Source organism: Anomalospiza imberbis, chromosome 9, assembly GCF_031753505.1.
Source record: "Anomalospiza imberbis isolate Cuckoo-Finch-1a 21T00152 chromosome 9, ASM3175350v1, whole genome shotgun sequence".
Lineage (NCBI taxonomy): Eukaryota > Metazoa > Chordata > Aves > Passeriformes > Viduidae > Anomalospiza > Anomalospiza imberbis.
Genome location: NC_089689.1, coordinates 3,660,525 through 3,671,516, shown reverse-complemented (window position 1 = coordinate 3,671,516; position 10,992 = coordinate 3,660,525). Strand labels below are relative to the sequence as shown.

The 10,992-nt window shown below is 51.7% G+C and overlaps 1 protein-coding gene and 1 long non-coding RNA gene across 3 annotated transcripts; one reads left to right on the top strand and one right to left on the bottom strand.

The window, feature by feature from the left end:
* Nucleotides 1–1,741: 1,741 nt before the first annotated feature.
* On the bottom strand, nucleotides 1,742–9,524 carry TOR1AIP2 (torsin 1A interacting protein 2). Of its 2 annotated transcripts, none has more exons than XM_068199400.1 (6): nucleotides 9,367–9,524; nucleotides 8,377–8,577; nucleotides 6,461–6,760; nucleotides 6,018–6,332; nucleotides 5,491–5,655; nucleotides 1,742–4,692 (listed from the first exon to the last, which is right to left on the bottom strand). In XM_068199400.1, exons 2-6 carry the CDS (start codon nucleotides 8,408–8,410, stop codon nucleotides 3,932–3,934), a joined length of 1,575 nt encoding a protein of 524 aa, XP_068055501.1. In that variant the 5' UTR covers nucleotides 8,411–8,577; nucleotides 9,367–9,524; the 3' UTR covers nucleotides 1,742–3,931. The 2 variants fall into 2 exon arrangements, with proteins under 2 accessions (XP_068055501.1, XP_068055502.1); XM_068199401.1 differs by having other exon boundaries at nucleotides 5,557–5,655; nucleotides 9,367–9,521.
* Nucleotides 4,710–5,645, top strand: LOC137479119 (uncharacterized). Its single transcript, XR_011001973.1, has 2 exons — nucleotides 4,710–4,888; nucleotides 5,005–5,645. It is a non-coding gene; the product is annotated as an uncharacterized lncRNA (long non-coding RNA).
* Nucleotides 9,525–10,992: the final 1,468 nt, after the last annotated feature.

The window sequence follows — 10,992 nt, the reverse complement described above, 5'->3', positions numbered from 1 at the left end:
GTTTTTGTTTCCCAGAGGTGTCTGAGTGGTCCCTGGGCTGCTGGGGCAGGGGATGGAGCAGACCTCAAAGGACTGTGAGCTGTGTGGAGGCTGTTTCCATCTCTTGTGCTGTGCTGTCCTGATGCCTCTGCATTGGCATGGAGAGGATCCTCAGCTCTTGAGTGCCCTCAGGAGGGATCTGCAGAGCCTCTCCTCAGCCTCAGCATAACTGCACAGTCCAGCTACAGCAGGGAGAGGCCAGGAGATGCCTGCCACGGCATAGCCCCCTCTCTCTGTGGGGAACACACTTTTAAGCTGCATTCTTTGAGACTTTCCATCGCAGGATCTCAGATCCACGTCCCACAGGCTGAGGCCAAGCTCCTTTGTGTGATTCATTGTACAGCTGCTTCCCCTGCAGAGTCAGAGGTGGGAAATAAAACCATCTTCCAGCTCCCAATATCTGCAAATCTCAATCACAATGGAGGTTTTGTAGGCCAGAAAGTGGCCCCCGAGGGAGCAGCCCTGTGCATGGAGCCTGTGCATGGAGCTGCAGGAGGGTCAAGCTGCAGATGAGCTCAGAGGGGTTAAAGCTCAACAGGAGAGATGTGGCTGAACTGGGTTCACTCCTCCTCTTTATGCCCTGCCTTCTTCCAGCTCCAGCCCGTGCTGGTGCAAAAGGGCGAGAAGGGATGTGGCAGGGATGTACCTGTCACAGGGGCAGCACTGGCTGGGCCACTTGGCTTTAAATGCTGAGGGTGACAAAGCTACCAGGACAGCAGCACATTCACAGGGTAATCAGCGCTGATTTTGTGGTGGAGCAGTCCAGGCTGGCCTTCCAGGACTGGTTTTGTCCCTCAGTTGTGCTCCTGTGTAATTTTCAAGGTGATTTTTAGGATTGTTGAGCATCTCGTGGCAACGCATCCTTTCCTGCAGAGATTGGAACTCAAAAAAACCCCACCAGTGCACCTTTCTGCCTCTGAGCTTCTTCAGCTGCTCCCTTTGGACTCACTTTTGGATTCATTTGCAAGACTTAAAAAAGCAGCCTGTTTTTTTGCATCAAAAAACCAGTTGTTTTTGCATCAAAACAGCATTGCTGTACCTGGGGACACTGGATATTCATGTAAATCTCTGATGTAAGACCAAATCTTCTCCTCTGACATCAAACAGGAGATGGGTGATGTTTACTTCTGGCAATCAATCACATGGAGATCCATGTGAAGGCAGGTGCCATTATTATGGCTATTGTTGTCAGGGGACTGAAGAAAATCCTCTGGTAAATCCTCTTTTCTTTTCCAGACCTCTCTCTGTTTAGGCTAGAGCTGGGCAAAATAATTCATCACAGAAGTAAAAGTTTGAGTGTGCTGAGGTGGTGGAATATCAAGTGGAACCAATCTGTTGAAATGAGAAATATTTGCTTTTCATATTTCTGAAACATTTCAGTTGTCAGTGGGTTTCAGTTTTATTTATTATCATTAAATATTATGCAAACTCCAGCGTACTTCAGCCTGGGTTGAATCCAGCAGCACTTTGGGGGTTTGTTTTTAATTTTGTCTCAGTTGAAAAAGCTGCAAATATTTGCCCCAAACAACTGAGGAAAATGTTGTTTAGAGTTTTTCCAGGAAAAGCAAATATTCACTTCGTTTGCACAGCTACAGCCCTGACCTAAATAAAACCTTGCCTAATATGATGATCTCTTTAGCTTAATGAAAATACTGAGAAAAAAGAATGGAATACAGTCAGACTCCAGTCTCACTTTGCTGGCTTCTTTCACAATTTCACCATTTATTTTTAAATAGAAGTCCTGTTGCAGAAGCAAGCAGATATTTGTCTTTAAAAGGCCACAAAAATATGTCTGTATTGGAAGAACTCAGGTGGGTGACACTTTCAGGAATGGGGAGTTGCCTTTGTATACCTGGGCTATGCCTTGCAAACACAGTATGTAAAACAGAGAGAGAGCATTAAAATACAGATTTCCAATAAAATACTGGCATAGCATGATTAATGCTCTGCTGGTTCTTACATCAACACCCTGCAGAGCAGGATACAGTGTTTTCTCTCACCAAAGTAGTGTACAGCAATAGAAAAGAGGGAGAGGAGGAAGCAACCTGTGTATCAAACCATGCCCTGGGCTCCAGCAGGTAGTTCTCAGGCTTAGCCCAGTGTTTATCACAGTTAAAACCCCTGTGGTCTTGTCTTCACATCCCCAACCAACCAAAAAGTCTGTTCTTTGGCCAGAACATGAACAAATAACCCTCCCTCTTCCTTCATTTTGTCCCCTCCTCAAAGTTAAGGGCCACTAATCCCCTGGGACAGGTCAAGGCACGTGGCAGGGGGAAAGAAGAGACAGGCTGTGGTTTTTAGGGTGCAGGGCTGCCCCTCCCCGAGCCCTTGGTGGGGCAGATCAGCAAGGCACTGTTGGCAGGAGACCCATCCAACACCAGGGTCCAGCTGCTGTAAGGAACACCCTGATGTGCAGCTGCTAAAAAAACACCGTGGTGCTGTGGATTTGTTCTTGTTTGGACACAGAGCCTGGCTCTGCAAGGCCACGATCTGCTACAGCTGCTCCTTCTGCACAGGCACATGGGGCTGGTCCCTGGGGCTGCCCCTTGGGTTATAATAAATTCTCTAACCTGCACCTGCCCCTCCAGGTGTTCCCGAGTTGGCTGCTCTGCCCCACAGCACCTGCAAAAACACGGTGTGTGGGGGGAAACCACAGTGTTTCCAGGACTTGGATTTCTCTTCCTAGGATGCAGAAGAGAAGGCATGGAAAGAAACTAACCTTTGTCAAGGATTTTTAGTGTTAATGGCAGAGATTTTGTCTTTACCAGCTAACCCAGCTCTGCTCCTACTTGCTGTGGCAGATGCCAGAGCTCCATCTGCCTGGGGGGGAGGCAAATGTATCCTTGGAGGGCAAGGACCTGGTGTGCTACCCTACATGGTTTGAAATACCAATGTTAACATCTACGTTCATCAACAGGAGTCACCTGCGGGGAGAGCCTGGCAGAGAGGCTGCTAGCCCTGCACACAGACCAGAGATCCAGGTGAAGAACAATCTGTTGTGTGGGACCAAAGCATCAGCCTGAGGAGAGTCACAGCCTTTGTGTGGCAAAGGGATCCAGTGGACTTGTTTTAGAGAGAGGAAGCATTAAATTACATTGTAGTATTCATTTTTTAACCTGTGTAATCCCTTGAGGCTTCACACTATCACAGTGACAGCAACTGTTTCATTGCTCTCTGGCTCTGGAGCTTGTTCTTGGCACTGTGGATCCCCTCATGGGATCCTTGCCATTAGGGCAGTGTTCAAGTGCTGACAACATGAAATTTCTGGTAATTGATGTTTAGGGGATCTCTGAATTGCAGGTTTGTTTGAGGATCTGGGCTTTGCCTGGAGTCAATCAGGCTGTGCAAGTGGGACACTACTGGGGCTAACTGGTCACACCTTTGACTGGCAAACTGCTTTTCTTTTTCAAGCATGCCTTCAAAATGTTGGGCTTTGAGCAATTTGACCTTTCTGTGTTCCAGCAGCTCCCTGGATAAAGTGTCTTGTGAGACTGATGTACACAATTTTAGCGAGCTGAGGGGTAGGGAGAGATGAAGGAGCTGCTGAATCCCAGCATCTTTCTGCTGTACTGGCTGTGAACATTACTTGTCTATTTCTTGATAGAAACGCCATCTGCTAGGTCCCGTTTTTCCTCCTGCCTCCCCACACATTGATGTTCTCCTGTGGAACTCTAGAACACCCCCTGTTCCCGTCTGCCAGAAGGAAGCGTGTGTATCACCTCCAGGACTCAGCTGCCCAAAAGTCCTGGATCCACTTGTACCTGTCAAGCTCTTCCCAGGAACCTACAAGAAACAAATTGAAGAGGAGTAACACCAGTTGTGCCTCTGCCTGTACCAGAGCCAGCCAGGACCATCTTTCCAACCCTCCTCTGGGCTCTGGCCACTTTTGTCCCTAGGGTCTGGCATAGCAGCCCCCCTCCTCGATGGTCTGCACTGGGTGAATGGGTAGGACCAGGTGGGAGATGCGGCTCCACAGCCCGCTCAGCTTGTCAGAGTCCATGCGGTCGTAGGAGCTGGGGGTCCTGGTGCTGGTGAACTTGGCCCAGAGGAAGTCATGGACCTTCTCCTCCACCTGCTGGAGGCTGATGTGGCTCTCCAGCACGTCCTCCTCCAGCAGCACCGTCAGCAGCAGGGCCACGTCCTTGAAGGCGGCGCTCTCGTGGTCGCAGTACTTGTAGAAGATGAGGGTGGCCCCCGCGGGCAGCAGCTCGAAGCGGTGAATCACCGCGGCTCGGCCCCCGGCCTGGAACGCCGAGCTCAGCTCCGAGTCCACCTCCAGCTTGGCCTGGTCGCTGTGGAGCCCGGCTTTGTCCCTGCCCTCGATCTGCACCGTGCTGCCGTGCAGGGCGGCCGAGTAGGAGTCGGCCAGGCGGGCGCTGAGGCAGCGCAGGGTCCGCTCGCCACGGCGGGCGGCCGTGAGGATGATGATGGCCGGCTGCGTGGGCTGGGATGCGTTCAGGTGCTTCCGCAGGAACTTGCGCCCGCGGAGCCACAGGTCGGGGCTCTGGCCCGGGAACCTGTGCTGCAGCTGCTCGAACTGGGACAGGAACGCCTCCACCGTGGGGTTCTTGCGGGGCTGCTGGGAGCTGGAGCTCGGGCTGCCGAAGCAGAATATGCACAAGCCCAGCACTGTGAGGCCCACGATGAAAAGCCCTGTAGAGCAGGGGAGAGACACGAGAACAGGAGTCAGTCCCAAGTGACCTGCAGTGACATGCTGGAAAATAGCTACAATGGCTATTTCTCCCCTCTCAGAGCTTCCCCCCTGCACTAGGAAAGTGGAGCAAGTTGGCCTGGAAAGATGAAGGGGTTGCTGGCTCTGTGTTGTGAGATTCCCACTCCAGTATGCCAGGTGAAGGGGCTGCAGCTCCAGGGATGAGGGCAAGTTACAGCATTGTGCAAACCTTCCTGAGAAAACTGCAGCTGCCCACAAGCTTTCTTCTCTTTCCCCTCCTCTGTTTTCTTTAGGGTTTGTGGCTGTTCAGAGCACCACATATGGAGGTGTCTGACCCAGGTAAAATGCTGCTTTCACTGCCCTCCTCCATGCTATGAGTGAACAAAGGCCACCATGCCTCTGCTCAGAAAACAGAAGGCAGCAAGGTCCAGACACAATGGCTTGTCTCCCTCTCCGTGGCAAAGCAGAGTCTCCTTCCAGTAAGAGAAATGTGTTGATGCAGATCAGCATCACTGTTCCTGCTTAGAGCCCCACGACAGATCAGGGCTGGGGAGGGGGACCCTCAGCACAGCAGCCCCCCAGACCTCCCAGGACATCCCAGGGCACTCACAGCATGATGACCACAATATGCCAGCTTATGAGGCTGATGAGCTGGAGGGGAAGCTGCCACTATAGGCTCAAACTGAGCCTGTATTTAAGGGGATGTTTTTCCTCTCAAACCCTCAGAAGAGGCTGTGAAAGGTCTCGAGAGAGAAGAGTAATTAAATGTGCTTCATTACTTGCTCCTGGAGGATCAGTGCCTTCTGGTCGATGAGTAACATGCAAGGGAAGCTTCTTATCCTCACCTTTCCACAGGAGGGACTTTTTGGCCTTCTCCTGCTCTGTGTTTTGGGTGGTGATGTTCTGCAGGGAAGAGAGAGTCTCTGGGTTTGGGGCTGTGTCCCCTGCAACAGGATAAAAGAAATGTGCCACTCACTGCTGAGGGAACAGGTAAATGGAGCTGTAGTAAGCAAAGCAGGAGCTCCCAGCTGAGGGAATACTGCTTTGGGTTAATACTGCCCTGAGTCTTGGCTCTCCTCTTGGGCTGGGCAAGGAGAGAGACAATACAAGTGCAGTGTGGCTTCATGCCTTTCAAAGCACAAAAGGAGCCAAAGGTGAGAGAAAGAGAGAAGCCAATTAATTTCTTATACCATCTTTGCTGCTTGACTCCAGGAAAGTGACAACAGCATGAGAGATCTCGCCCAGCTGTTGTTCTAGTGCCTATGGGAAATGTAGGAAGTGGAAGAGCAGCAGTGCACCAGCTCACCTTTTGGTCTTTTCCTTAATGTGCCTTGGGCCTCGCTCTCCTGTGTTTCTTGCTCTCTGGGTGCCTCTGTCTCCCAGACTGGGAGAGTGGCGCTGCTGTTCTTCTCTGCCAAGTGGCCCTTGGGGACATCTTCCACACCAGTTACATGCAAATGTGTCATTTCACTGTCAGAGCTCTGCACCTTGCTTGTTGATGAGGCATCTTCCTCTGCTTTGCAGAGGCTTTCACACTGCCCAGTTGTCTCCTGGTGCTCCCGTGTTTCCTGGTGGACAGGGCTGTCTCCTTTGCTTTCCACATTCTCATGGCCCAGCCCAGCTGTAAGGAATAAAATTCACAGACCTACACTTCATCTCTTAGCCCAAGAACCAACAACTCTTTCTCCTGCTCTGCCTCCTCTAAGCCAAGGCCCAAGTTATCAGGCCCAAGGGTGGGGAGAGACTCACCTGTATCCAAGTCCTCTTTTTCCAGAGGTCTTTCTGAGACACCTTCTCTTGTCTTGTCAGATTCTTCTGGCAATACTTCAGTTTCCTGGGCAGCTTTCTCCTCTAGTGTGGGACCAGCTGAACCCAGGAGTGCTGTCGCTCCCCCATCAGCAGCTGATTCACACACTGAAGAATCCTGCTCTGGTTTACAGGATGTCTCTGGCCATGTGCCTGTCACTTGGTGCCTAAGTGCTTCCTGGGTGGCCTCCTGGTGCTCAGGACACTCTGCTGTGCTCCCCACCTCACCTTGGGCTGGTCCAGCTGTTGGAATCAGAGTCCACAAGCCCAGTGAGCCACACAGGAGTCAAGAATGCCCAGTGCTTTACCACCAGCCACACAACTCCCAGTTCTGGCACTGCAGAAACATTTACCCCCAGTGAGCTGGGAGAGAACAGAGTGACTAGAGGTGAGAAAACTCTTGGGTTGAGATCCAGACAGCTGAGTGAAGGGAAGGAGGGAATCAGGATACAAAGCAATCACTCACCACCTCCTACAAGCAGACTGATGCCAGGCCAGTCTCCCAGCAATGGCCACCTTGGAAGCCACCCCCTTCTCCCTTTCTTCCCTTGCCCCAGATTTTGTTGCTGAGCATGATTTTATATTGTATTCAACAACCCTTTTCCCACCTTGGGTCCCTGCCCAATCTTCTGCCCACCCCAGGATATTTGCTGGGCAGGGGCAGAAAGCCTTGATGCTGTGCCAGCACTGTTCAGCAACAGCCAAAACTCTGCTCTGTTTTCAACATTTTTTTTTCTCTAAACCCACAAATCCAAACCACAGACCTTACAGTTGCCATGCTAAAGCTAACTCAATCCCAGCTTATGTCCTAGGTGGGATGGGCAGGCAATTCCTTCCTTCAGTGGTAAGATATGTTACCACATCTTCCACAGATAGTGGGTTTTCACAGATAGTGATGGATTTGAAGAATTCCTAAGGCTGTTGTTGAGTACAGCTATGCCAATGCACTTCAAGCATCTGTCTGAATGTAAATGATAGTTCTTCTCATGCTCTCTGTTTCTGTGCTGGAGCTGCTCTCCCAAAGAGCTATGGCAACATTTAATTAGAAACAAACACTGGAGCATAATTCAGTAGAGAGATTCTGCAACTGAAGAGCATTTGTGACATATTCTGACTCTCACAGAACCAAAGTGCGGCTCAAATTTGTGAAAATTTGCTTATGAATGATCAAGCACTACATAAATGATTATGCTCTAATTAGAATAAACACTGATAAAAAGGGTGAGGAACTCCCTTCTAATTTGAAAACAGAAAAAAGGCTGCACTTATCACTTGTGAGAACATGATTTTTACATTCTTTGTTGCTGATTATTACAGTGACACCTCTGACTGTCTAGGATAGACCTGAGCTGTCACTTTATTACTGACACACTCGTAGGTACTAGTCATAACAAGGCTCCCACAGAATGTAAGTACAGGTAGAAACTGAAACATGAGGAACTTGGAGATACCCAGCTGTTCAAGCTGGGCACAAACTATTCCCTGCCCTACCTCTTCCAGAGTTCTTCCAACCACAGGTGGTGGAAAACTGACTTATTATTTAAGCATCTGCAGATGGGAAGCACCAGGATGTAGGGAAGAAAGGTCTTCCAGTCTGGATCTCTCTCTTCAGCATTCCTTGTGCTGCCATCTTGGGACACAGAGTCTAAACCTGTTGCAGATCAGAATCTAAAACTGAAAGTACCTTGTTCATCTTTCACCCTTTAAAAAAATGATGGCAACTTGCTTTCCCTGGCCTGGAAAAGATGGGATTCTTTTACTGGTTTATTTTAATACTGCATAGGTTTCTCATGTCACTGCTGAAAACCGGCAGCAAAGGGATTTTCCTAGCAGATGGAGTAAGCAAAGGCTTCACTTACCTCCAAGCAGACCCACGCTTGGATTCTCTTCCATTTTCTTTTTCCCCCGGAGCTCTGGCTTCTGCACTGCTTGGTTTCACTTTCCCCGACGTTCATACGGAGCTGTATCTCCCTGCTGCTCCAGAGGCTGACCAAGTCCTGCCCTCCTCACAGCCACCATCCCGTCCTGGCCCGGCCAATTCCTGCTGCACGCCCACACACCTGATAAGCAGAAACACGGGAGCCGCGATTCACGGTGGAGGAGGCTCCTCTTCCGTGATTCCCAAGGTGAAAACGGGCGGATGTCGCCCCTAACCATGAACCTTCAACCCATGGGCTGTCAGCTATTTTGCTTCCCGTCAGTGCAGGGGTTAAGGCAAAAAATGTATCTTGGGACACGGCAGCGGGGCGAGGCAGCGCTGTCTCATCCCCACGGACTGAGCTGTGCTCCCGGACGCCAGGCCGGAGTCTGGGGCTCGGCAGGCTGCCCCGGGTGCTTTCGGGCACCTGGTAGCTCGCAGCCAGGCCGACACGGAGCAATGACCCTGCTCCTCCTGGGGCTCCCCCCGCCTGCCTCCAGCGTGTCGGATCGGGAGGCGATCCGGCAGGACCGCGCCGCGGGCTCAGCAGTGCCGGGCCGGGGGCTGCGAACCCGGAGCTGCAGCCTGACTCCCGCACGCCTCCAGCCATGATTCCCCCGGCTAAAGCACTCTGGGACAGGGCACAGCCGGAGCCGGGCTCACTAAGGCCAATGGAAAACTCCCAAGAAACTTTCCCCGCTGGTCCGGGCGGTTTTCTGTACAGAAACCTGCAGCCCAGCCTCGGAAAGCAGCAGCTTTTCGGCACAGGGGACACCTCGCCCCCCAGCAGTGTCTCCAACACACGGTTTGGGGCTCTGGGGGTGCAGTCGCTGCCCGCCGCCCCGCGCTCGTCCCTCCCCTCCCCGTTCCCGATGCTGACGCTCCAGCAGGAGAAGGAAGTCAGCAGAACAAAGTGGAGGCGGACGCTTACCCAGGCAGGTTCGGAGCCGGTCAGGGCGGCGATCAGCAGCAAAGGGGTGGCAAGAGGAGGCCAGCGCTGGCCTTTCCCCTTGCCCTCCGTCCCAGAGGCCCTTTGGTGGCAGGACACCAGCGCACACCCCGAATCCTCCGCTGGAAACGTGACGGTGAACTCTGCCCTTCCCTGGCTCCCGGCTGCCTGCTGGGAGCTGTAGTTTTCCTTCTCGCAGTCATTCTCGGGAGCCTTCAGGAAACAATAACTTCCTTTTTTTTTGTTTTTTTTTTTTTTTTTTTTTTGTTTTTTGTTTTTTTTTTGTTTTTTTTTTTGCCCGTGTTTCCGCGACTCTGTGGTTGTGCGCTTTTCTTCAGGCGCCCTGCATGACTGGCGGGATCCTGCGTTCAGTAACAGTGTTGCGGATTGAAGCAAGGAAACCATAGTGAGAGGAGGGAACTGCTTTGAGAGTTGATTTCGGAAAGTACTACAAGAAAAGTAACCGAAACAGGCAGCAAAGCGCAGACTCTGGAAATGTCACGCTGCCAGTGCAGGGAGGATGGGGAGGATGTGAAATGGAGGGTCTTCAGCATCAGCCTGGGGGGAAAGGAATGCGGAGCCCACCCAGTGTCCCCTGAAGTGGGGAGAGACTGCAAAGCAGGGAAAGGTCTGACAGTGTGTGTGTGAGTCCTTGGCCTCATTTAGGCAGTGCTTTTCCCAGAAATATCGTGTTCTAACTTGTGGTGCCTGCACAGTGGCATGTATAGGCATGGGTGTGTTCCAAGCTATTCCCTATTGCCCCTGCCCAGGACACGTTTCATGGAAAGCAGCAGCATGGAGCACTCCAGGGGAAAAGCAGCAGCAGGAGAAGCAGCAGAACAGAGACAGCAACGCCCCTGGAACTCAGCTTGCTGCCTTTTCACCAGCATCCCCAGAGGAGCCCAGCAGCAAATGGCTGAGACAAAACACAGGGAAAGGCAACTGAAGCAGTGCTGGAAAGGAGCGGGCACTGAGTGGCTGGGACTCCTCAGTCTGGGGAGCAGAGGGCTGAAAGGGGGAATGGGACTAATGTGTTTGGTTTGTTTCAATTCAACTAAATCCAGCCCCCCCTACTATTACTGGAAGCACTTGTAAAACGGGTAAGAGGTTGGGTTCAAATGGGAAGAAAAAAATACTTCTTTATGCTATATGGAGGAACACTTACTGGCCCAGGGAGCACAGAGGCAGAGTCAGAGGGGTCAATAAAATGTGTGTGCCACGTTACCCAGGGGTGTCAGCATGTGCACAGGCATCAATACTGACAGTGCTCATGTCAGGAAGGTGATGAGACGGTGAGGTGTGCTGGCCACTACACCTCATTTCTGACAGTGGCTTCCTCTGTCACCCAAAGAGCCTGGGAGGGGACAGTGGCCATGGCAGACTCAGCACATTCCCTGGTCACGATCAGCCTCTCACCAGGCGCAGCAGAGGCTGTAAAACCAGGAGAATGGAAAAGCAGGAAGGAAAAACTCAGCATGGCTGATTCATAGAGGCCAAGGTCACCTTGAGGGCCCTGCTCCTGGCTGCCATCAGCCTCGCACCACGACTTGATCTCCCTCAGTAAGGAACAGCAGAGAGGAGCTGCAGGTGGCAAGGGCTTCATGAAAA

Bases quoted from the DNA above. Each gene is read 5' to 3' on its own strand.
- TOR1AIP2 (XM_068199400.1), bottom strand. From the start codon at position 8,410: ATGGAAGAGAATCCAAGCGTGGGTCTGCTTGGAG. The intron at 6,333-6,460 runs GTGAGTCTCTCC...TATTCCTTACAG, and splicing joins AAAAGAGGACTTGGATACAG to CTGGGCTGGGCCATGAGAAT. The intron at 4,693-5,490 runs GTAATGAAGCAC...CCTGCTCTACAG, and splicing joins CACTGATCCTCCAGGAGCAA to GGCTTTTCATCGTGGGCCTC.